The sequence below is a fragment of the Apaloderma vittatum genome, unplaced genomic scaffold, assembly GCF_000703405.1.
Source record: "Apaloderma vittatum isolate BGI_N311 unplaced genomic scaffold, ASM70340v1 scaffold12612, whole genome shotgun sequence".
NCBI classification, from domain to species: Eukaryota; Metazoa; Chordata; class Aves; order Trogoniformes; family Trogonidae; genus Apaloderma; species Apaloderma vittatum.
The window spans coordinates 48,797-74,359 of NW_009704194.1; the positions used below are offsets into that span (position 1 = coordinate 48,797).

The 25,563-nt window shown below is 47.8% G+C and overlaps 1 protein-coding gene across 1 annotated transcript in view; it reads left to right on the top strand.

Annotated features, from left to right (window-relative positions):
- Positions 1-25,316, top strand: part of MYO9A (myosin IXA) — a gene marked incomplete at both ends in the record, with an annotated part of 69,812 nt that extends 44,496 nt beyond the window's left edge. Inside the window, 27 exons of the mRNA XM_009864948.1 lie at positions 1-55; positions 2,988-3,131; positions 3,797-3,836; positions 4,067-4,189; positions 5,587-5,667; positions 5,950-6,060; positions 6,721-6,843; positions 7,637-7,786; positions 7,882-8,192; positions 9,066-10,715; positions 11,013-11,094; positions 11,343-11,555; positions 14,713-14,825; positions 15,211-15,368; positions 15,857-16,080; positions 16,182-16,298; positions 16,591-16,779; positions 17,272-17,319; positions 17,398-17,509; positions 18,055-18,116; positions 19,931-20,123; positions 20,269-20,397; positions 20,728-20,833; positions 21,697-21,828; positions 22,038-22,161; positions 24,766-24,968; positions 25,174-25,316. The exon at positions 1-55 is cut by the window's left edge and continues 45 nt beyond it. Of these exons, the coding sequence (XP_009863250.1) occupies positions 1-55; positions 2,988-3,131; positions 3,797-3,836; positions 4,067-4,189; positions 5,587-5,667; positions 5,950-6,060; positions 6,721-6,843; positions 7,637-7,786; positions 7,882-8,192; positions 9,066-10,715; positions 11,013-11,094; positions 11,343-11,555; positions 14,713-14,825; positions 15,211-15,368; positions 15,857-16,080; positions 16,182-16,298; positions 16,591-16,779; positions 17,272-17,319; positions 17,398-17,509; positions 18,055-18,116; positions 19,931-20,123; positions 20,269-20,397; positions 20,728-20,833; positions 21,697-21,828; positions 22,038-22,161; positions 24,766-24,968; positions 25,174-25,316 (5,136 nt within the window). The remainder of the gene's footprint in view (positions 56-2,987; positions 3,132-3,796; positions 3,837-4,066; positions 4,190-5,586; positions 5,668-5,949; positions 6,061-6,720; positions 6,844-7,636; positions 7,787-7,881; positions 8,193-9,065; positions 10,716-11,012; positions 11,095-11,342; positions 11,556-14,712; positions 14,826-15,210; positions 15,369-15,856; positions 16,081-16,181; positions 16,299-16,590; positions 16,780-17,271; positions 17,320-17,397; positions 17,510-18,054; positions 18,117-19,930; positions 20,124-20,268; positions 20,398-20,727; positions 20,834-21,696; positions 21,829-22,037; positions 22,162-24,765; positions 24,969-25,173) is intronic.
- Positions 25,317-25,563: the final 247 nt, after the last annotated feature.

The following is a 25,563-nucleotide window of genomic DNA, read 5'->3' on the forward strand; positions in this document are numbered from 1 at the left end:
GGACACCGCTCTCAGATCTCCAGGGAGTCAACACCATCAACGAGAGGCCCCAGCGGTAAGTCTCTTGCTTCTTCCGTGGCACGAGAAGGAAATCTAGATGATCTTTAGGGTCCTTTCCAACCCAAACCATCTGAGGATTTTATGCTGGTGGCTGTAGGCACCACGAAGCGTGGAGGACCTGGGGCTTGAGATAATCCTTTGTCAAATGGTTGCTTGTTTTTACAGGAACGGAGCAGGTTGGCTTGAAAATGGTTCGATTTTTACAATTTTTGTGTGTAGTTTTCTTTTTTAACCCTTCCTTGAAGGTTCTGGCCCTTCAAACAACTACTTAATGAGATCTTTTTGCTCATGAGTCAGGTCCACATACTGAGGTGCAGATCTACGTCTCTTCTGCACAAGCTTTTCTAAATCCATGTCATCTGCTCATCAAGCAAAACGTCTTTGTTTCAAAAGGATATCTGGATGCTGATCCGCCTCCTTTTCTCCAGCTATTCTTCTAGAACAGTAGTGCCTTTTAGCATCTGGCTTTGCTCACCATGTGAGAGACAAGAATGTCCCTCTTGCCCTGAATTTTTTCCCTTTGGGAGCGGTGGGGGCACCCTGTGGAAGGAGAACCGAATATTCTTGTCTCGTTACAAGTCAGCTTATTTTCAGCTGGACATGGTTTCCATAGATCTATTGGATTGAACTCCTAAATTTGTGCCGCTTCTCAAGTTTGGGCAGAAATCCAGCTTGTGCGAGCCATCTCACCTTATGGTAGGAAGGTGATGCAACTCACGTTGTCCTCACATCAGTCTTTCTCACCCCTCCTTTTCTTTCTCCTAATGCCATAGCTGCTAATCTCTTGGGTTATGATAGCAGGTACATGATAACATTTGAGGTAGAGAAGGTTGGTGTCTCCAGAGGTGGTGCTCATTGTTTTTAGCATCTCTAGCTGCACAGGTTTCTCTACTTGTGACATAACATGAAACTTTGTCCCTGTGGAGATCTTCACGTATAGGTAAGCTCTGTAGTTCCTCTAACCAAGCCCTCAAATATGACGTTGGCACATGAAGAACATCTGTGAAGTGAGAGGGAGCTTTTCTTGCCTGTCCAGTCCTCAAATGTCATCTGTGCCCCTTTCCTCAGAAAGTCCAAACTGGATCTCATGAGATCTCTAAAATCCAGCCCGCACTTTCCAAGTAGACAGATGAGTTCAATACCTTTGCTTGCGGATAATTTTGAGCTGGAGAGTCGTTATCTTGAGCCAGAGAGTAGTGATTTTGATCTGAAGGATCATATCACTCTGGATAAATGTTGGCATTTCAGTTAAATTGCGCTTGTCAAACGGGAAGGGGCGAAGGTAACACCTGTAGAAGAGAGATTTACTTTTAACAGCTTCCCAGCAGATAAACTGGCAAGTGATTTACAGAGCCAAATTAAACAGGAATTTGCTTTCAAAGCTGTCTCATGATCATGCGGTCGCTGAGAAGCCTGCATTGTACATCCAGCCCACAGGATAGCCCAGGGCTTGCTTCTGAAAGCAAATTTGAGGCATGACATCATGCAGGAAGTTACTGCGGAGGGTTTAGCAAGCCAAGCACTTGCCTCTGATCTCAGAAGAAAGCCGGGACGGGTGGTTTGCACGTGCTGGGGATAACTGGAATTGATCAGCCTGGCTTGAAACAGTTGGTTGGGCTTGGCGAGATGAGTGACCTCCCAAGTACCAGATAGGCTCTGTCGGTCAATGTGCGCATCTGTCCATCCTAAAGTGCCCATAATAAACAAACGTGGGTTTATCTCTTTTTGGGTTTTGTTTTCTTTTTTTCTCAAAACCACATGGGGATTCCTAGGGTTTTCTCTTCTCCAGTCTTATTCAGAGTCCATCTATCCAACGGCTGATCTCAAGCCTGAGAGCTCGCTGAGGTTGGCCAGGTTTAATGATGGGTCATAGATCCCAAAAGTGACTATTGAGGTTTAGTGGTACCTGTCAACTGGTGATTTATTTTATTTTTTTTAACCCTGCAAATAGGAGGTTTTTGATTGATGGCACCTTAGAAAGAAGGTGGACAGGAGAGATCGCCTGGATATGAAAGCCTGTCATCGGCCTTCGTTGAACCAAAGGGGCTGTTTTAAAAGGATGCTCGGCCAGGGAGTTATTTTGCTGGGATTCATCCTTCCTTATCACCCTCTTTCTCCTCCGAGGGTGGGGTTTGGGTTCCTCTCGCCATTCCTTTCCATCCTTCTGCAGGCAAGCGAGTGTTTCTGGAGACCAAAGCCACTCCACTCTGTGGTGGAGGGGACGAACCCAGGCAAGCAACATGTGATTGGGTCCCAGAGAGTGATTTTTGGACCAACCCATCAGTCCAGCTGGGGGCTGGTATCGTTCATTGGTGGCAAATAACTAATTTGTGGCAAATTATAATTGCTTTTTCTTTTCCTAATGAGCTAATGGTGAAGTCGCCATCCCTGGAAGTGTTCAAAAAACATGTAGGTGTGGCATTTCGGTACATGCTTTAGAGGTCATAGTAGTGCTGGGTTGATGGTTGGACTAGATGATCTTAGAGGTCTTTTCCAACCTTAATAACGGTTCTATGATAGCATGAATTTGAAAAGACAGAGAAAGACAGAGCTGGCACCAGCATCATCTGAAGTTGAGGCTCTTCGTGGTGGCAAGGCTGATGGTGAAGGTCATCGTCTCGCATACTTTGGACAGCTGGGGTGTCTGCAGACCTAAGCCTTGCTGCTGGGAGAACTGAGAGCTCTTATTCTCCTACTGATGGTTTTTGATCCTTTAATGAATACTCAGTTTTTAAAACGGTGCTTTATGTGGTGTCTGCTGCCACGAACTTGCCCTACAGGAGTGGATTTACCATTAAAAGAAGAAAGCAGCAACTCATATCATTCTATGAATCTTATTTTTCATTTTGCCGCAGAAACGAGATGTTGTGGAGGTTGTTGGGTTTTTTTAATGTCTTCCTAACATGGCACGGTGTCTGGTGTTGCAGCGATGCCTACGTGGTCGGCTGGAACGGCCGGGTGGGGATGCGGCACAGCAGGCTCGCCAGTCCCAGCACCTTCCTAGACAAAGACGGGATCTTCGTCAACACGACCAACAGCAAGCTGCTGGAGAGAGCCCACGGCATCCTCATGTCAGTGCGAAATGAGGGCATTTGGGCATCATTCCCGGGGCATAACGGGCAGCAAGGATTGTTAGAGAAATGTAAAGAGGCACAATATAAAAATATCAGGGATATAAGTAGACTTTGAGATGTTTTGTGGTTGGGTCAAGGCGAACCCTCCACAATTTATTTAACTCTTAATTGTTCAGATGGAGGGAAGGGAGAGAATGACTGAATCTGCCAGTCAAACCAGTCTCGAGATGTGACAGTGATGCAACACAGTTGCAATTTTTAATGTGATATCAAAGTTCCCATGACGAATTAGGTGGAGAAACGATGTCAACGATTCACATGGCAGAAAGTTCAGAGAACGTGGCTGAGGTGGCTCAAATTAACACAAGGGGATGAAAAAACAAGGGAGGGTGGTCAGTTGGTTTGCACCGCTCCCTTGCACATCCCAAATTCCCGGCATCCCCATCCTTTCCAACCTAATGATCCCCCTGGGTCAGCTACCTTCCTCTCCAACCTCTGCCGCTAAATTTATAAAAATGAGTTTGCAGCATGTGGGAGCAGCCTGGTTTCAGCAGAGATTCTAGGAGGCAGCCACTAAAAGGGGATTTGAATTATTTTCATCAACTCCTCTGTTCTACAGTTGCGCACGTGGGTTAACCTGAGCCATTTATTTCTCTCCCCAGGCGAAATAAGAACTTCAAAGCCAAACCCAATCTCCCAAAGGTGAGCAAGAAGCAGCATTTTGTCCTTACTGATCTGCAGGTTAATTCTGTAGGTACAGTGGTGAGGTGTAAGGAAGACCGCTTGTGTCTACATCAAGGTTTTGGCCAACTCAGCTCTGTTCAGGGCTCTCTAATTTATACAAAACCCGAAGGGTTTCAGCCCTGAAATGAAATGGGAATGATAAGATCGGGTTCTTCTCGTGTTTATCAAGGACCTCTCTTTTTCCACAGCACATGCTGGATGTGAAGTCCCTCAAGCACCTAACCAACCTGACGCTCCACGACCGCATTACCAAATCTCTCCTCCACCTTCACAAGAAGAAAAAACCTCCCAGCATCAGCGCCCAGTTCCAGGTAATCCCTAACCTCTACATTCAAATCAAATTCCTGCTCCGTGTCCCCAGGGTGCCCAGTAGGACACTTGTGGGCCCCATGGTTGAGGACATGAGTGACCTCACCACCATGAGTGATGTTTTTACTTGCATTCAGCGTTTGAAATTCAATCTGCCCTCAAACCAGCTGGGACGTGAATTTTATTGGGGGGCAGAAAGATCAAAATATTTGCTGCGCTATCTCCAGGCAGAGGGAGGAGAATCGAGAAGAGGGATCAATATGGCACTTGGCATGTTGTCGGTGCTGCAGAGCTAGGTGCCGTGAAAAATAATCCTCCAATGCATAGAGATAAATATATGTATAGATAGATATAAAAATCTATGTGTACATAATTGGCAGAATGTGCGTCTGTGTGTGTATATATATATATATATATGTGTATGTAATATATATATGTATCTATGTATATATACAGGTTAGTCTAGTCCGAGGCTATACTGCTTTAAAACACATTTCTGCAGAGTTTAATTCATACAAGATCATGAAAATAGGGCTGTCTCGGAGTGAAAAGCCTTCCTGAAATCTTTTTTATCCTTCAAACGAAACTCTGAGGAAGCCTCGGGGAATGCAACTGAGATTTTTTTGTGTATCTTTTTTTTACAGCACATACAAATAAAAGTTTGCTAAACGCTCTAAAAATTTCCCCACCCCTATACAGCAACACAGATCATTCCCATACCCTTCTCCTTATGCTTCCTGATGTTCCCCAGCAAGAATTTTACTCTGTCCTTTTTTAATTTTTCACTTAAACAAATTTTTTGTTTAGATGAATATTTCGAAGGTGGAGATAGCTCTGCTAGGGCCTTGCCCGCTCCTCCTTTTAGACACACTCCAAGAACCCCAGCCTTAATTTCATTGAACCCCACTCAGAGAGAAGCATTTTCCTGAGCAGGGTGCAAGCTGTCAAGGTGGCTTTTATTTTTCTTTACGGATTCCTGCGGACCGGAGCTGAGGATTCCCCCGACTGTCTGCCATGCATACAGGATGTAGATAATTTTTTGCTCAACATGAAAGGTTTCCTGTGAAAGGCAGCTTTGAAAAATGATCAGAAGAAGGAAAGGCTTTTCCTGCACGCAGATATGTAGGCAAAGTGCTTCTTTCTAATATTGAAATATCAAAAATTCATAACCCTGCTTGTAGCAAATATGGGACAGAGTATCTTTTGCACAAATGAGATTTAAACTGTTAAAATCCTGAGTAATCAACTCTGGAGCATATTGCTAACACTGTCTCAGCTTGGCAACAGTTATTTTGGGGAACAATTTCATGTCTGCCTGGTTTGCTCATGATTTATTCCAATTTTTCTCTGGTTTAAGGGCTTGGATTTTACTTATTCATCATGGTCTTCTCTGTTGCAGGCGTCGCTCAACAAGCTGATGGAGACCCTTGGCCAAGCAGAACCATATTTTGTCAAGTGCATTCGATCCAACGCTGAAAAGGTAAATCGTGTCCCATGAAATCATCTTGAGAATAATTTGTAAAATTTTACAGAAGAAGAGGAAATGAAGTTGGATTTAGAAGATCTCTGTATAGGAGATCCTGGCGAGATTAGTTCGGTTCCCGGGGACCCACGTTTGCTCCCTCCCCTCACGTCATTGTCAGTGTCGTGCAGATGGGCTACATCTGCTGAACGCGGTTATCCATCTGCACGCTTAAAAGCTTCGGTTAAAGGAAATATTTGATCATCCTTGGCCTGGTTTTTGTTGGGGTTTTTTTTCCAGCTGCCCCTGCGCTTCAGCGACAGCCTGGTGCTCCGGCAGCTGCGCTACACGGGGATGCTGGAGACCGTTCGCATTCGCCAGTCGGGATACAGCTGCAAATACTCCTTCCAGGTTGAGTATTTTGCCGTCTTCAATGTCGTTATCAGAGTCATCTGAAAGTTGCCAGCTTGTCATTATTTTGGATTTTTTTTAACAAGGCAATGAATTCTCACCTTTTTTTAACGAGCTTGTGCACATGTTGTTCCTTTCATGCTTTGCCAGGGCCAATCTGTTTCCCACTGGCAGCTGCTTTGGACCAGACATAGTTGCCTGTTTAGCAAACAGCTCGATTTGATTTTATTTTCTGCTGTGAGCTTGGCTCCTCGGGAGGGTCTCTGCTCTCTTACCTCCTCTGCTCTTTTGAATCCTCACAGCAGTAACCCATGGACCATCTCAGAGATGCTTTGCAGATGCCATTCCATAGCAGCCGTTGCTGAGGAATTGGAGTGTTTTTCATTCAAGATGACCCCGTGGGTTCTGCAGAACGTCTCCTCCCACGCGAAAAGACGTTTGAACATTGCTGGGGTCCTGCTTTGATGTGTTTCCCATCAGACCATAAATGATGGATGAGACTTGGTGTTATCCAGTCCATTAAATGCTATCTGTACTCCTGCTCTGCCCTAGAGAACCCAATTTGTGTGACCCAGTGGAGCAAATCTGTTATTTATGGAAGAAAGGGACATGGCAGGACCCACCTAATCAAATCTTGGTGATTCTTTTTTCCCTTCTCAGGATTTTGTGAACCACTTCCATGTCCTTCTGCCGCAAGGAATCAGCCCGTCTAAGCACAATATCCATGATTTCTTCCGGAAAATAAAACTCGATCCGGACAATTACCAAGTTGGAAGAACAATGGTAAATGTTTATCCTCGGCTCAGACTTACCTTTAAGACGCAGATATGACATTTGCCTGCATTTCTGTCATAATGAGCTAACTTCCTTTATGTTTTTAATTAATCAAACTATTTCTCTTTTGTTTGCCAATGGCTTAAACAAAGCTTTGAACACGAAATAATGAGGAACGTTGCCATTAACTAAAATCAGGTGCTGAACTTTCTTTTGGGCATCTAGAATGCAGAAAACCAGGAGGATTGTTAAATTAGAATCATTGAATCATAGAATCATAGAACATTTTTGGCTGGAAGAGACCTTCAAGATCATCAAGTCCAACTTTGTCCTAGCCATTTCAACACCATTAAACCAAATCCCTCAAGGCAACATCCACCCATCTCTTAAACACCTCCAGGGATGGCAACTCAATCACCTCCCTGGGCAGCCTGTTCCAATGCCTGACAACCCTCTCAGTAAAGATATTTTTCCTAATATCCAACCCAAACCTGAATCTGGTGCAACTTAAGTCCATTACCCCTTGTCCTGTCCCTTGCCACTAGGGAGAACAGCCCAACTTCCGCCTCGCTACCACCTCCTGTCAGGGAGCTGTAAAGAATGATAAGATCTCCCCTCAGTCTCCTCAGATCCCAGATCCCTCAGCTGTTCCTTGTATGACACACGCTCCAAATCCTTTACCAGCTTGGTTGTCTCTGTACCCTCTCCAGCACCTTAATGTCCTTGTAGCGGGGGGCAAATTGTTTGCCCCATTGTCTCAGAAGCTTTCCATGCTTTTTTGTTTTCCTTTTTTTGGGGCCAGGTTTTTGTGAAGGAGCGGGAGCGGCAGCTTCTGCAGGACCTGCTGCATCAGGAGGTGCTGCGCCGTATCAGGCTACTGCAGCGCTGGTTCCGCAGTGTGCTCTGCAGAAGGCAGTTCCTGAGCTCGAGGCGAGCTGCGGTCATCATCCAGGTAAGTGATGGCGCCTGATTTCCTCCCGAATCCCGTTGTGTGAAGGCCATCTCCACCCAACATCTGTTACAAGATGCTGCCTGCTGTGTTCACAGAGGTTTTGGCGTAGTTACCAGAGCCGAAAGCGAGGGAAACCATCCCCGGACCCTCTCATCCTCAGCAAAGCCGCCGTTGTTCTCCAGACCCACTGGCGTGGCTTCGTGGAGCGGCGGAGGTTCCTGCAGATGCAGTTTGCCGCCCACCTCATCCAGAGCTGCTGGCGAGAATATGGCAGCAGGCGGCACGAGGCGGCCACCAGCATCCAGACAGCCTGGAGGGGACACCGCGCAAAGAAGTCCTACGCGGCTGGCAGGAGCAAAGTGGTCCGCTTGCAAGCGGCATGCAGAGGGTATTTGGCACGGCAAAGGTAAGGCCGTTGTAAAAATATAGAACATGTTTTACAGTGCTGCTCAGTGGGGAAGGGAGGTGATGTGAATTGCCTGTGGTGGCTTGCAGAGGATGGTGTCCCCTTGGAGGATCCCTGACCCTTTCCCGACCTGCCCTAATCCTTCGTTTGTCCACGCTTTCTAACAAAGGAGTTTATTTAGCTCTGGGGCCCGCTCTTAGAATAAGTAGAGCCTATTTCAGGTCGGAGCACGTAGGCAGTGGAAAGCTGAGGTCGTAAATAATCGTGAGGTGGTGGATTTATTTTTTTTTTTTTTCCCCCTTGGCAGCAGCACCAGTTTAAGCAGCCTATTTTTAGCTCAGATTGCCTCGCCAATCTGCTTGCTGGGCTGGCTCATAAGGACAGGGGTTACCAGAGAGGGTTTCCAGCCATGCGTTGGCTTGCTGTCCCTGAGACAGGTCTTGGTTCCTTCTCTGGAGGTGCCACCTACAAAATGTGGAGCACCTTGACATAGGGTGGAAGATTTGGGAGCTGCAAAGAGCTCTTGGAGCGAGGTGCTTCGTCCCTGCTAGGTTGTAGCAGCCTGGGCACGATGGTGAAGACGGAGAAGCCAAGGGGATGCGATGGGTTAAGATCTTCTGGCTCTGTCCGCTTACAAACAAGCTAGACCGGGGATGGAGACTGGAGCTTCTGCTGTCAGCCTGAGAGGAGCTTTCAGGTGTGTCAGGGCAGTCCTTGAGCGGGAGAGACAGTGTGAGAGAAGGTCGAAAACCAAATGTGCCCTCATGTCGCACCAGATGTGCAAGGAGGGTTGCTTGAGCTGCCAGCGGTGGTGACAAGATGCCTTGAAGGGATGTCAGGGGTGCAATATGCTGGTTTTCTGCTTTCTTGCAGGTTTAGAGGTTTGAAAGAGCAGCGATTAAAAGAGACGCAGCTGGAGAACGGCCTGGAGGTTAGAGAAAAGGATGGCCTGGAGGCAGATGATGCTTTAGACATTAAGGGCTCTGATCCATCTAAGTGGGAGGACAGCTCCTTTGAAGACAGAGTGAGAGCTGTAGAGGAACATAAATCGCTGATGGAGAATAACCGGGTGAATCACATGGACCCGATGGATACTTCTGTGAATTTAGTGTGCAAAAGACACGAGAGAGCCAGTAGCCAGAGTGGGATGGAAACCGAAGAGGAGGTCGTTGTGAGAGAGAGACCAAAGTCGCTGGAGGATCTCAACCAGAAGAAAGTGGTTCGGGCAAAAAGAGAAAGCCGGAGGATGCGTGAACTGGAGCAGGCAAAATTTAGCTTGGAGTTGCTCAAGGTCCGGTCCACCAGTGGGCTGTCGCCTTCAGAAGAGCGGCGGTGGTCCACCGAGCTAGTTTCTGAGGCACTTCATTCCCCTCAGGGAACCCCGGAGAGCGAAAGCTCCCAAGGGAGCTTTGAGATGTTAAGCTGTGAAGATACCCCAAGCAATAAACTTGTTTCCTTCGTTTTAGATGAGCAAGACACACGGTCATTTCCCGCTGACTCTTTGCCTAGCAGTCCCCGGACTCACCTGCAGGACAAGTCTTTCTGCGCGGCAGATGTGAACAGCAACTTGCCTGGTTGCAAAAGGACGCCTTCGGACTTGGAGCTACCTGATAACCTTGCCATGAAGGAGCGCGTGGTCTGTGACCCCCAGAACGTCATACACAAGGCGCATCTGAGAGAAGCCTTCCTTGCCAGCAACCTGCCTACTTTCTACATTCCCTCACAAGACAACGTGAAGGCAAAGCTGATGGAGAATAACCTGAGGAACAAAACAGTGGAAAGAGAGGAGAGAACAGTCACATTCTCTGAGGTCAGGAAGGACTCTGAGCCAGACCAGGGCAGAGCCTTGGGAAGGGAGGAAGAAGAGAAGTCCACCAAGAGGGAGGAACGTGGGACGGCAACTGCGACACAGGTGCATTCTCCCGACTCTGTCATCAAGAGACTGGAAAAGCTCAACGTGGAGAAGGAGGAGCGCCAAAAACAGCTTCAGCTGCAAAATGAGAGGGAGATGATGGAGCAGATCCGTCAGCAGAAGGAAATTCTGGAGAGGCAACGCAAAGCCTTCGAGCAGCAAGGGAGGGTGGAGGCTTTGCAGAGGGATGAGCAGAGCAGGATGAAGGACTCCTCCCTCAAACCCACCAAAAAACCAGATGGCCGGCCTCAGTCGGTGCTCATCCTGCACCCCCAGAGCAGAGGGGACCAGAGCCCCACCGCAGGTGTGACTCCAACCTCATCAGTGGACATTAAAGGCCTCACCGTTGGGACCAGGGGAAGCTCTCCAGCCCACAGCACCCCCAAAGACAGACCTGTCAGCATGTTCACGGAGCGAAGAGAAGGTCCACTGGGATCAGTGCTGGAACCCCGGTGCCATTCCAGGCTGGCTCTGGACCCCAGGGACCTCCCGGCCAGCCACTTCTCGAGGACGGAGCGCCTTCGGCAACCCCGAGTGCCCAACCAGGCCACCGAGGAGACAAGGACAGGCGCTATGTTCTTCACACCAAAAGACAATCCCTTTGGCCTACAGTGAGTAAAAAGAGGTTGTGCTTTCTCTGTAGGCTTTTTGTTCTGCTAGAGACCACTTTATACAAATGGTCCAGAATGTGCAGAACCCCTAGTGAAATGAAGACGGGTTACTTGACAGGTAGAGGTGGTGGGCAGAGCTTCCTATCTTCTTGACCTTTGGTATTAACTAGAATCCTGATGAATTCCAAAACCCCCTGACCTCAAACTTATCGTTTGCTTGGGCTGCACGCTTGTACGCTCCTGTGAGCCGGCAGGACCTTTTAGAAGGTGAGACATCTCTGTTCTGTTCCGTTCCAGCAGAGAAGCAAATCATCAATGCCTTTCCAAGGGAGAAGTAGCTAAGAAGTCATTTAAGATGCCAGGGTCTGGCAGAGGAGAGGTAAGTCATGGCTTGCTTATTTTCTCTTTTAATTGAACAAGGGGAGAAAAAACCCAACCTTATTCTACCAGTTTTCCCTCAAAAGCTTCAAAGATAGGGAACTGTGTGTCCCATCTGTGGGGTGCAATGTCACACAGAGGTGTCTTAAGCTACGCTGTGATACCAGATGTGGCCAGGATCTCCTTTTTTTATTTTTTTTAAAAAAAACCTCTTGTTTTGTTGTTTTCTTTTATCATTTGGTCAAGCAGGTTCCCAGACCGACCCATAAAAAGAAAGCCCGCATGGCGCGGACACGCTCCGATTTCTTGACTAGAGGTACTTTTGCTGATGGGGAGGGGGATACGGAGGAAGATGATTACGATGGCAATTTTGAGTTTCTTCTCTCCTCTGAGCAACCTCCTCACCCCGAGGCGGTGCCTGCAGCCCGACTGGGGCAGGCTTGTTACAGTGACTCCGAAATGGTAATTTTTTCTGATGTGGTGGGGGAACTGAAAGAAGGGAGCGAGCGGAGCTGCGGGAGCCTTTCTTTGCTAACCCTTATCTGCACTGATCCCTCCACTCCTTCTTCCACCTTCCAAGGGTGCTGTAGGTGGGTAAAACTCAGCGAACACAGCAGAAACGGATGTGGCAGAGGGAAACCATTTGGGTTTCTTGGCCATGGGGATGTTCCTGGGCTTGACTGGAACAGGGAAGCAGTGGAGTCACCATTCCTGGAGGGAATTAGAAGCCAGGGAGATGTGGTGCTCAGGGACATGGTCTAGCAGCCGACCTTGCATTAGCAGTTGGACTCGAGGATTCTATGATTTAATATAAAAATGAAATGAAGGGTTTAAAAAAAACCAAAAAACAAAGCAAGCCCCAATCTTAGTTGGCTTTTTTCAAACACAGTAATTGTCCCTTGACAGGTCTGCGGGCCGCAGTCCTGTGCTACGTGAGCCTGTGCCGCAGGGCATTTACACCTCCGGCTTAATCTCCTGCCCGGATAAGCTACTTTTGGAAAATTACAAAGCGAGAGTTTTCAGGAGTGGAAGAGGCCAACAGATTCCAACCCACTCATTTATTTTTATTTTATTTCATTTTCCCTGAGATGGTGGAGATGTTCCCATATTAGTGTGGATAAATACCAGGAAGCGTCTTCTGCCCTGACAGCTCAAGTGGACTGTTGGGTCAAGCTGCTTCGGTGCTAGATGTGACGCTAAGTGTAAAAAACTGGGGAAAAAAAAAAAACAACCAAAAACCAAAGTCAGCAACTGTTTTTTTGTGTGGGTCTGGCAAACATTTCGTGCGATCCCAAAATCTGCTTTTTCAAGAAAGAAGGGCTTTCCATGACTTTTCTGTTAACAGCTTTTATTGTAGAGGGCAGATTTTTCCCATGATAATTTCCTTGCTAGAAGAGGGCAGAGATTTACAAATTCCATGAATTTTTAAGCTCACACTTGATAAATTTGCAGGGGTTTTGAGCCAGGAATACTCAAAACCTGTTTGAAAGATCCAGCTCAGTCAGCTGAAATCGCTTGGCTGTGTCTCCACGCATCTCTCTGTTTGTAGAAAAAAAAATTTTATGTAGCAGAATGTAGCATTTTACTAATCCTGGTGGGAGCCCTGGGCAAGGGGCTGCGCCATGCTGTGTTCCTGGGGGCTGCCCTCTTACAAAGCATTGGATTTTATTTTTTTAGCTGCTGAAGTCTTTCCCTTCAGGAAAGCTTTGTCCCAGGGAAGGACCTGGCTTGTTCCAGCTCTTTGGAAAATGCTCCTCGGGACTCTGCTCACTGGGTTTAACAGCTCTCACCGCATGCTAGTAGCCATAGGTGCCAACCATCTCTTGTCTCTCTGTCCGTTTTTAGCTCTGCTCTCCAGCACTAGCTCTAACTGGTGGCCAGCACTTTCACCCTTTGTGTGGTCGAGTTCTGCTTTCTAGCAAACGCTAGCTGTGAAGCCATGCGCTCGGCAACATCCTGCATTTCCATTTGATTGGTTGTTTTTTTTTATTGCAGGTTTGGGATGAGCCCTTTGGCTTGGGGCTTTTCCAGGTCAGGATTGCTATGAATAGCAAAATTTAGGGACCACTTAGTCATCTTTATGAGCAGAGCCCTCTTGGGTGTTGGAGATGACGGAGTGTGTTGGTTTGGGTACAAACTCAAGTAGGTCGATGTCTGTGTTAGGGACATTAACTGTGTCTTGTGATGGTCACATGAAGACGAGTCAGGCAGCCACCATGGTTTCCGTGCTGGTGAATAGCTTATTCATAGAGCTTCTGCCCCCAGCTACAACTTTCCAAAAAAAAAAACCCTCCACAAACAAACCCTCTTTTAATGAGATGCTTGGCGGCCAAGGGCTGCTGGATAGATGAAAGAGATCACGTGTGACCTTGTGAAGTTGAGCATGTGACGGCTTCCCCAGCTGTGCTGGTGTGAACCTGCCTGGTTTGCACAACTGGTTTCTTGACCGTCAAGTCAATGATTGCGCATCACCAGCTGGTAAGTAGAGACCCACCAGAAACCGATGCTCCTGACATAAGTCTAGGCTATCCCGGAGCAGCAAAGACCAAGAGCATCTTCAGCCAGAGCTGAAACCCAAGGTGCACTAGTCTACAAGGTGGCTGCTGAAGGTACTCTCGGCTCCAAGATGCCTTTGTGGCTAAAATGCTTCCCGACAAGGTGAAGCTTTCAAAGATTGCTTGAGTATTTTGGCTAATGAGGATCCTCCAGCGATCCTCTTAGCCTGCCTGCCGCCATCAGTGCTTACCAACGTGCTTTAAATGGCTTTGAAATAAAAAAAACAGAGTAAACACCCCCACAAAACACTTTTCTTTTTTAAAGAAAACAAAAGCACTGAAAGAGATTAAAAGGTTGAAATTTATGTGTGATCATTGTCTAAGTGGATGAGCGACAGGAACAAGAAAGCCTTTGGTGGTTTAGGCTGTTTCTTGCTTTCCCAGTGACAATTTTGCCTTATGTGCTGCCATCTCCTGGCTGGTAGCGTGATTGGTCCAGGGGTGGAAAAGAAAAGGTTGGAAAAGAGTTTATGGGGTGACTCTCCTGCGGCCCATATTTTATATAGTTTTATTTGAAGTATTATTAATAGAAGAAAAATAAATGCTTAAAACCACTGTGCGTTCAGCTAAGACATTTAGGAAAAGCTACAGGAGATATTTGACCATCATCTCGATCCTTTCATATAACCCGATTCCCTGCAGTCCTCGTGCCGAAACATCCAGCTCCAAAATCACAGTTGCAATAGGAAAAACAAAAAATTGCTCTTTTTTTCTAAATACAGTAAGAGTATTTCTAGACAATTTCATGGGATCTCGTCGAGTTGAGTTATTGCAAATTCATTTCACTGTTAAAAATGATCCCAGGACACATTAAATCCTTTTATTAAAGCTGCAAAATTGCTTCTTTCGAAAGGATTCGTTTTGACCTGTCCTTTGCACAGAGGTCTTTGGTCTTCTTTCTGCAGTGAACTTGACAGGACTGTAGATTTTCAACCGTAGGCAGGTAGAAATAAAGGTGGAACAGATTAACCCTCTGGTTTTTGCTAGGGGAAAAAAAGAATAAATCAGCTGGCATCCCAAGAGCTGTCTCGTTTTGAAACGCTCTGTGCTTGGAATCATTACAGACAGCGCAGCGATTCGCCTCTGGGGAAGGCCAAACAAAACTGCACAAAACCATGTCTCAGGGGGAGATCGGGAAGCTGGCGGCCACACAGAAGAGCCTGGCTCCGGACGGGAGGTAGGAAACGTTGGCTGGAGACAGGAGACGAGCCCCTCCTGTGTCGTTTTTGCTCTTCATCACCTTGGTGAACTGCCCCAGCTCCTTTGGAGCTCTCCCAGCCAAAGCCATGGACATGTCCAATTAAAAGAGGAATCCTGCTCATGTCGTGATAAAAGTTTTGACGCCACAGGCCAGACATACCTTCCCGAACCACTTAGTTGCATGCGTGAAACTGGAGTTTCTTACCTTTCCTGAGGAATGAGTAGTAGCCTGGTTTTCCTGGTAGATGTTGCATGGATTTAAGTCCTTGTCAAACAGTACAAAGGTCTGGGAGGTTGGGGGTGGTTTTAGGTAGAACATTCTCCTAGTTAAAGCAATTCCTCTTCCTGCGACTTCTTTCCAGGCCTCAGCGAGCCAAGATGAGATTCTGGGTGAAGGGAAAGCAAGGGGAGAAGAAGACCCCAAGGGAAAAGCTCGCTACCCAGTCTGAGCTGCTGGAACTGTACGTGGAGCAAGAAGCCCCCGGGAGGGAGGTCATCTCTGGCTTGCAGCTTGGTGAAGGTAAGCAGTGGGGCAGTATGGTGCCCGTGTTGGAAGGAGCCAAGAAGTTGCGTTGGCTCTCGTGGCTGAGCAGAAACCCCGAGCAAGTCTGGCTTTACGCTCCAGCCAAGCGTAGCCCGATCTATAGAGGGTTGGGTGAAGGTATAGGAGAAGGCTGGCTTATCTGTAAGGTGAGGAGCTGTACAAAATGGAATGTGGTTCACTTCTCTTGAAGTTATGGACAGCGTCAACCGGAAGCAGCAGCAAGTAGGTTAGAGGGATCCAGAATGAGTCTTGGGGAATTCCGTGTCACTGATCCTTCCGGCAACCATCTGGACGTGGACAGATGTTTCCTCTCTTGATAGAGGAAATAAACAAAGGAGAAATGACATTTAATCTTCCCATGAATAGCTCCTCTGGCTTATTTCAATGCCCATCTCCCTGTTTTACTGGTACAATTATTGTCATTCTGCACTTCAATCTCCTCTTTTTTTGATTATCACCTGTAGAGTTGGGTCCTCACCACCTGACCCCTCCACGGAGTCCCGAGCTGTCTGGTATCTACCGGCGAGAGTTTAAGGAGAACAAGGAGCCCTCTCCCAAAGTGAAACGCAAGCGCAGCGTCAAGATCAGCAACGTGACTCTGGAGCCCGTGCAGTGGCAGAACGACTCGCTGCAGATCATAACCAGTGCGAGCGACTTGAAGAGCATGGATGAGTTTCTTCTGAAAAAGGTAACTCCTCTCCTTGCCACTACCTCTAAATCATAAGAGAGCTCCAAGAGCACAGCTGTTCTCCACAGCAAAAGTGTCACAGGTGCTCTTTGGTTTCCCAGATGAATGAACTGGATAGCGAGGACAGCAAGAAGGACACGCTGGTGGATGTCGTGTTCAAGAAAGCACTGAAGGAGTTCCGACAAAACATCTTCAGCTTTTACTCCTCGGCGTTGGCGGTAAGTGATAGGATAATGGGTGAGAAATTCCACCTCTAGGAAGAACAAGGAGCTTTGGGCCCTCCTGGTGTTGGAGACACTGCCGAGCCTTCCATTCCTGGCCTGCTCATCCCGAAGGATTGATGCTTTCCCTTCATATTCAGTCCCATGAGCTGTAAATTTGGATTAACTCTTCCTCATAAGCCAGTTCTCAGTGTACGTTGCGTGGAGACCTCTGATCGTTGGAAGCTGATCGAGTCGAAATAATTGTCTATAAAAATCGCTTTCCTTTCTGCTTCTTTTTCCTTAAAAGATGGATGACGGGAAAAGCATCCGCTATAAGGACCTCTACGCCTTATTCGAGCAGATTCTGGAGAAGACCATGAGACTTGAGCAGAGGGACTGGAGCGAGTCTCCAGTTAAAGTCTGGGTCAACACCTTCAAAGTCTTCCTGGATGAATATATGATAGAGTACAAACCCCTGGACTACTCTGTGGTGAAGGTAGTCGGCACTTTTCTTAAGCTCATTACAGACTTGAGAACTTTCTTTCCATGGGGCTGTGCTCTCTGTAGACATGTGGGAACCTCTGCTATCTTCTCTGCTTTGAGCTGAGGGGACAACGCAAGGCATGATTCATTGGCTGTGTTTTACTGGGCTCAGTAAACCCTGGTTCAGAGCTGGGCTAAGCTAGGTTTTGGCCAACATATAGATGTTGTCTCCAGAGCAAAGCCACAACCACCTGTGGATGGTTGGAAAGGCAACTCCTGGTGCTTCTCTTTTAGTTTTGGGGTTGGGTTTTTTCAGTCTTGGAGAGAAAGTGAGGGAGATACAAACTTTCTTTGTGTCTTGACCTCTTCCCGAGTGACCATGTAATTCACCATCAGTTGGATTGCAGGAGAAGGGGACAGGGGCAGTGGCTGTCTTCAGGGTCTATGTAGAGTTTTTAGAGCAATCAGAGCCACTAAATATGCTTAAATCTGTTTCTGATACCAGGCGCCGAAAACAGAGCGAAAAAAGAGAAGAAAAAAGGAAGTGGACGTGGTGAGTTGAGCGCTCGGTGCCTGCGCATTAAATACTTAATGCCTCCTTTTTCTCACCATCCAACCTTTCTTGTCGCAGGTGGAAGAGCACAACGGTCACATTTTTAAGGCGACCCAGTACAGCATCCCCACCTACTGTGAATATTGTTCCTCCTTGATCTGGATAATGGACAGGGCTTCTGTTTGTAAATGTAAGCCTGCTCTCTTTGTTCTTTTCTCGTGTGCTCGTGATGAGTTTTTTGGGTTTTGAAATTATTTCTGCAACTCCACTCTCAAATAAGTTGGGGTTTTTTTGAGGAGATGAGGAAAATGGAGAACTGATGGGAAAGACTGATCCATTGCTTTGGGTTTTCTTTGATTAGGTTGGAAGTATCAAGCCTGGGGTGTTTCAGGCTGATGTCTGCTGCAAGAAGATCACAAGTTAGATGCCTACTTTCAACCTCTTTGAGGATGTCCATGTTTGATAGCTCAGAGCGACTTGTGGATTATTTTCTGAGTTGACCTATCAGGGTTTTTATTAACGTTTCAGGGACTTAAATATGGACCGCTAATTTTAAAGGCATCATTTATGGAGGGGATTTGAGTAGATCTGATACAGAGTTGGCCCCCTGGAACTGTAAATTCAATGTACTTTTGACGTGCTAGTCCCTAGAGGAGCCTCTTCATTCACATTAACACATATTTCTCCAGCAATCTGGCTTTTGGGATCATTAAACGCTCTCTTTCTTGGTTTCAGTATGTAAATATGCCTGTCACAAGAAGTGCTGTCTTAAAACCACGACCAAGTGCTCCAAAAAGGTAAATATCTCTAAGTCCTTTTCTGTTGCTGAAAATCTTACAGACAGCAATATATTTCAATATATTTGTATTTTGAATATATACTGCACTCTTTGCTTTTCTGGGAGTGTTTCTACACTAACTGGGAACACATCAGAATGAGTTTCTGCTTTAAACTCTGAGAAGTTCAACAAGACCTCAGATTCTTTTCTTCTGAGCAACTCTGAGATGGTTCATTTCTTGGGGTTTCTCTTATGCTTTGGAAAAGAGATCTTTATTTTCTGGTGATGGTTGATTCAGTAACCATTCTCCTTGTCCCAGACTGGATCTGCTGCTCCAGGCCGATGGCGAGCTCAAGCAAATGCCAAGCTTGTCTCTCTCGATGGTCACAGAATTGCTTTTGCCGGTGCTTGCTCCTCACCTCAGAGCTACTTGATTTGAGGAAAATAGCATGTGGGTTCTGTAGCATTGCATTGAGCAGCCAGTGGTGAATTTCAACTGGTGGCTGAGACTAGATATTCCCAGGGTGGGGTTTTTTGTCCCCTAAGGCATGAAACACTGTGGGCGTCTTCCCTACATCATCTCACAAGGTTGACAAGATGGATGAAAGGATGACGTTGAGTGAGAAAGACAAAGATTAATAGCAAAAGAAAGACAAGGGAGAGGCTCCATCCGCTGCTAGACCCAGGAGGAAATATAGTGACAAAAGATGAGGATAAGGCTGAGGTGCTTAATGTCTTCTTTGCTTCAGTCTTTAATAATAGAAACACCTGTGCTGAGGGAAGCCAGCCCTCCAGGCCAAGACACAGGGGCCAGGAGCAAAGCGTCCTCCCCATAATCCAGGAGGAGGTCAGGGACCTGCTGCTCCACATCAGTGTCCAAAAAATCCATGAGGCCAGATGGGATACATCCTAGAGTCCTGCGAGAACTGGCAGGGATACTCACCAAGCCACTGCCCATCATTTATCAGTAATCTTGGCTGACTGAGGAGGCCCCAGCTGATTGGAAGTCAACCAGTATAACACCTGTCTATAAGAAGGGACGGAAGGATGATCTGGGAAATTACAGGCCTGTCAGTTGGACTTCAATTCCAGGGAAGCTGTTGGAGCAGGTCATCCTGAGTTCCATTATGCAGCACATGCAGGACAACGAGGTGATCAGGCCCAGTCTGCTTGGGTTTGTGAAAGGCAGGTCCTGTTTAACAAACCTGATCTCCTCGTATGACTGAGTGACCCACTTGCTGGATGAAGGAAAGGCTGTGGATGTTGTATACCTTGACTATAGTAAGGCATTTGACACTGTTGCCCACAGCATTCTCCTGCACAAATTGACTGCTCTTGGCTTGGATGGGCGTGCACTTTGCTGGGTAAAAAACTGATTAGATGGCCAAGTCCAACGAGTTGTGATCAACACAGTTAAATCTGGTTGCCGGTCAAAGGTTGGACTCAATGATCTTGAGGGTCTCTTCCTGCTGTTCTATGTTCTAAGATGCAGGAGTGGTTAGAAGGGGAGCTGTGACCTTGGGTCATGGTCACCACAATCTTGCTGATGACTGGGTTGCAGCATGTGCCATCTCACGTTCCTTTGGCTGGACATTTGCGGCAAAATTTTATTGGGTCTTTTGACTTTTCCCACCCAGGACCTCTCATGTGAGAGGACTTTGTTCACGTTTGAATTTGAGTTGATCTATGTTCTGTCCTCCTTCATTAGACCAGCTTGGACATCACTCAGATCAGCTGAAGAAGTTCCAACCAGCAGTTGGATCCAAGTGCTGCACCGACATTGCTTCCTAAAAGGATTTTAAACCTCTTTTACTTTCCTTTTTTCCCCTTCAGTATGACCCTGAGCTCTCATCTCGGCAGTTCGGTGTGGAGCTCTCCCGCTTGACCAGCGAGGAGCGAGCGGTGCCGGTGCTGGTAGAGAAGCTCATCAACTACATCGAAATGCACGGGCTGTACACAGAAGGCATTTACAGAAAGTCAGGGTCCACCAACAAGATCAAGGAGCTGCGGCAAGGACTTGATACGGGTAAAAAGACCAAGGGAGGGGAAAACCCACACAGGGAGAAAAAGCTCTGCAACAGCATGGTTGGATCATCTAGTCCACTAATGGCTTCATATTGATTGTTGCCTCTTGGTTTTTGTTCTTTCTTCTCAATCTCCTGCAATGCCAGACATCGATAACGTGAATTTGGATGACTACAACATCCATGTCATTGCCAGTGTGTTCAAGCAGTGGCTCCGAGATCTGCCCAACCCGCTCATGACCTTCGAGCTCTACGAGGAATTTCTGCGGGCGATGGGTAAGGAACTTCCTCCTTCACCATCTCGTTCCCTCAGCAGAGGAAAATGGTAGCTACTTTCAGCAACTTTTTGTTTATTATTTGGGCCCAAACTGTCTGGGTTTGCCACCTTTTCTGATTATTTTGGCCATAAGGGGTGTCTTTTTTTCACGTGGTTTGGTCTCACCTTTGGCAGCGCACCTCTGTGTCACGGTTAAAAAATTGAGCTCAAACTATTAGCCTGAAGATCCATCTTCTAAGTATTAAAAAGAAGGAGGCATTAAGCAGGTATTATTTTCAAGAGGAGGAAGAAGTAGAAGCTGCCCTTAAAAGCTGATGCTTTCTCCGCAGGCCTCCAGGAGAGGAAGGAGACAGTGCGGGGAGTGTATTCGGTCATCGACCAGCTTTCTCGCACCCATCTCAGCACCTTGGAGCGTCTCATCTTCCACCTGGTGAGGTATGTTGGACTGGTGCAGCTTCAGGCAAGGGGATGATGCTCGAGCATCCTTATTCCCAAAGAGCTGAGACTGAAAGCGAGTGAGCAAGGGAAAAGAAAGAGCTTTCAGGTCCATCAGGCCTCCCAGGAGGTGGCCACAGAACTATTTCTCCAAGCATGCTTGTATTCAGGAGCAAGCTCTGGTCAGTCGTGGTGCCTGCAGGTCCATGGTGCCTCTTGCCACTGCAGGGATGGGCTTTTTGGGTGGCAAACACTGGTTTGCCTGTCCTGGGAAGACCTGAGATGTCTTCGGGTTTTGGTTCTCTGTCGAGTAAAGATGGTAGAGCAGTGTGCTTGCTAGCAGAGCAAGATTGAGTCATAGAATCATAGAATGGCCTGGACTGGAAGGGACCTTAGAGATCACCTAATCCATGAGCAGGGACGCCTGTTAACTAGACCAGGTTACTCAAGGCCTCATCCAACCTGGCCTTGAACACCTCAAGGGAAGGGGCATCCACAGCTTCTCTGGACAATTTATTCCAGAGTCTTGCCACCCCTGTACTGAAGATTTTTTTCCTCAGATCTGATCAAAACCTGTTCTCCTTCAATTTGAATCCATTTCCCCTTGTCCTGACACTGGGCACTCTTGTAAAAAGTCTCTCTCCAGCCTTCCTGTAGGTTCCCTTCAGGTACTGGAAGGCAGTGATAAGGTCCCCCTGGAGTCTTCTCTTTCCAAGACTGAAAAATCCCAGTTCCCTTAGCCTGTCCTCACAGCAGAGCCGTAGAAACGTCATCTCCTCTGTTCATCTGTGTCCAAATGGAAGAGTTGCAGTGGAGGTGCCTCCACCTCTGGCTTCTCTCTTAATCCCGATGGGTTTTTTTAGGATTGCCCTCCAGGAAGAGACCAATCGCATGTCAGCTAATGCCTTGGCCATCGTCTTTGCTCCCTGCATCCTCCGCTGCCCTGATACGACGGACCCGCTGCAAAGCGTTCAGGACATCAGTAAAACAACGACGTAAGAATGTGATTAAAAAAAATTCAGGTAACAGAGACAATTATAATAACGGAAACCACCCAGTGAAGGAATTACCACCACTCTTTGGTTTCCAGATGGAACTTTCTGCCTCTGTGCCTTTCCACCAGGGCAGATCTTCAGGGGAGGCAAAGACAGCTCAGATCAAATTGTTTCCTCCTCCCATTTTCTCTTTTCTTTTTTTTCCTCAGTTGTGTAGAATTGATCGTTGTCGAGCAGATGAACAAATACAAGGCTCGTCTCAAGGACATCAACAGTCTGGAGTTTGCGGAGAACAAAGCCAAGAGCCGCCTTTCCTTGATCCGCAGATCAATGGTGAGATGCCAAAACCATCTCTGGTGACCTCCTGTCCTCTTCTTGCCCCTGAAGCAACCCTACCTTATCTTTTCCTGCTTCTCCCAGCCTCCCAAACCCCTCGCAACGTCCTGCGCCATCTCCCCCCGAGGACAGAAACCCTCAGCCCCATGGGGGCTCCTCGCCATTGCAGGGACCCAACATGAGGAGGTGGGAACGCTCTGTAGAAACGTGGTCACTCCCTCTTGGACGCTCCTGATCAACGTTTCCACCTTCATTTGAGCTTGTTCGCTCCACGGGAGACCTCGGACCATCCTTTCTCGTGCTCAGTCGCATTATCTGAACCCAGAAATGACCTCCCCAAAGGCTACTCCCACCAAAGCCTTTTTTTTGGGAGCCTCAAAACCCATCTCATCAAGCTTCCACGCTTCTGCGAGGCCAGTGGACTGCAGATGCACGCTGCACTTGGCTGCTTTTTTTAAGGGGAGGGAATATGAAACCCAAGCAGGGGGTACACTTTTGGGCTTTTTAAAACCCATAAAAATGAACAAACCCAGATTTTGGGTTGGTTTTTTTTTGGAGGGGCGACGGCATGTGCACTCTAACCTTCTGCTTTCCTTTTCATCTCCTCTCTAATCCAGAAACCCGTACTAATTGCGGTTAGATTTATGAGCATAACCCGCAGTTCAATCCCGGTATGTATTCACTGCAGCGCACCCCGTGCCAGCCGCCGCGTCCCTCCCGTTGTGTGTCACCGCCACTCATTCCAGCCCCGTCCCACCGGCCATTGTCCTGTGATGTTGCTCCGTCTCGAGCGTGTGTTGCTCCTTGAGGCCACCGTTTCTCTCACAGGTTCCCTGCCCCAGGCAGCAGGAGATAGGGACAGCCGGTGCTTGGCCATCCCCGCACGTGGCTCCTTAAGAAAAAACGCTTTCCACCCCTTTTCCTCTTCCTCCTTATTTTTTTTTCCAATTTTATTTTCTTTTCCCATCCTGTGCTTCCCTCTTTTCTGCTTTGCTTGACTCATCCCTTCCCACCCTAATTTCTGCTCGCTCTGGATGTGTTTCAATATCAAGTTGCTGAGGCATCCAAAGGTCTCCTCCACTTTCTTGGAGGAGGAGCACCATCACCTTGAACACAAGGTCAAGGACGCTCAGGTTTGAATTGGGAGGGTTCCAGCAGCAAACCTAAATCCATCCCGCCTCAGGTTGGAGTTCCTAGTGAGACCACAACAGGTTCCTGCCAGGTTCAACCCATGATGCTCCTCCCCATCCTTCAGCATCTGTGAGGGTCAGGCGATGGAGAAGAGCTCTGCTCCCCTGATGCTGTTTCGCGAGGGCACAAGTCCATGAGCCGGTGGGATCTTTGAGGTCTCAGGGGTTTGGGCTAATGGGATTCAGGTAGCTGCGCTTCAGCTCAGGAGCCCACCCCAGAAGGTGTCATCAGAAGAACATCTGGGTGTGGGAGCAGCTTTGCTGCCAAAGAAAGGTCTCCAAGACATGACATTAAAACATGAAAGGGGTAAAATGGAGCAAATCTCCATTTTTAAAGGTAAAATGGAGGTTCCTTTATCCTGAAAACCTGCTCTGGGCATGTTGGGTTATCAGGAAGAACTGGGGATGTCCCAGCCCATCCTATTGCAACAAGCTCTCCCACCAGAAGGAGATGCAGGTTCGTCCTGGGAGGAGGGCAGCAAGTGATGGGCACCGCTTAGGCTGGGTGACATCTCCAAAGTCCTGGTCAGCTCAGGATCTTTTAGAAGATGAGATGTGTCTGGTTATGGTAACAGTTGAGAGAAGAGTTTTTTAATGTCCATGATGTCCCTCATCCCCCAAAATCCATCTTCTTCTTCTGCTCCATGGGAGCCAATCTGTAGAGCTAGTTCTGAAAAGGTTGAAACGGCAGCATGTGTAATATTTCTCCATGCATCTTGCTGCTGTTTGAGTCCTTTCTTGTTGTCGGTTTTAATACCTAAAAAAATAGATGGTTCCTCAAAAGCTGCATTAAATTTCTTTGATAACCACCGGTGCAAAAATTATCATTTATGGTCTTATAATGGACCAGCAGAGGTGGTCTTCATTTCTGGATCTCACTTGCATGAGATCAGAGCATGGACAGTGCGATAAGGTGTGAGTTACTGTTTGCCAAAGGAGTCAGCGGGGACCCTTGTGATGCTCAGGAGATACCAAGGGTGGGTGCAAGACACCACCCAACGATAAGACGGGTGCCAGGTGCACTGAAATCGAAGCCCTGGTGGCACTCCCACTCAAAGCCACCATGGCCACCCAGCAGGTCAAGCTTCCCATCGCACAGGCTGCAGGCTTTGCAGAAACCCATCCCACTGCCAGCTGGGCTTGCTTCGAGCTCCAAATTGCGCTTGGTCCATCAGCTGGTAGCTGCCATCCTCACCACCTCCATCCTCACCACCTCCAACGTGTTGAGTCCTGCTGGTGCCTCTCCCAGCTTTGAGTGAGATTTTGGAGAATCCTGGGTGCGACCACCAGCAGCTGAGGACCAATGGCCAGGGCCGTCTTCTTCATTCTTGGGAGACCAGTGTGGTTGGCACCTGAGATGTTTGCAAAATCACCGTGGCTGGTAGCAGTGACACCGTTTTTCTCTCTTCAGGGCAAAGGACGTGTGCGACGTGGTGCCTACCCCAGCCCGACGTCTCCGGTTGCCGTGCGCTTGCCCTCAGTGACGGACGTCCCTGAGGAGACCATGAGCAGTGAGGAGGCCATGGAGATGGAGGTCACGGAGCAGCAGCAAGTGGCCATGCAGCAGGAGGAGAAGGTGCTGACCGAGCAGATTGAGAGCCTGCAGAAGGAAAAGTGAGTCTAGCCGACGGTTCAAGCCATGGCCCCTGGCTATAGTTTACTTGTGGATGTTGCTTGACATCATACAGTTGATGTGCTGCTCACAGGGTGACCTGGAGGACTCCATCCCTCCGTGATCTCTTGGCGTACATGCATCCCTTTCTTCTACTCCCCCCTTTTTGGTCCCGTTGCGTCACTGGGGCTGGGTTGCTTTTGGCAGGGAGGAGCTGACGTTCGAGATGCTGACACTGGAGCCCCGCGCCTCCGACGATGAAACCCTCGAGTCTGAAGCCTCCATCGGCACTGCCGACAGCTCCGAAAATCTGAACTTTGACTCCGAAGGAGCCATCTCTGATCGCTCAGGTAAATTCAGGTGTTCTTGGGTTAGAAGGGGCCTTCAAAGGTCTTCTAGTCCCACCTCCTTGTAATGAGCGGGGACATCTTCCAGTATCAGGTTCTTCCATGGCTTGGAGAGGGATTATTTGTTGTTTTTGATGGGGAAGTCGTCCCGTCCTCACAACGCGTGTTCCCCGGGAGCAGCACTGAGAACCCGGGTGGTTTTGTAGTGTTAATCCTCTGGTGGCCCTTCCTTCTTCCCTCAACCTCAGAG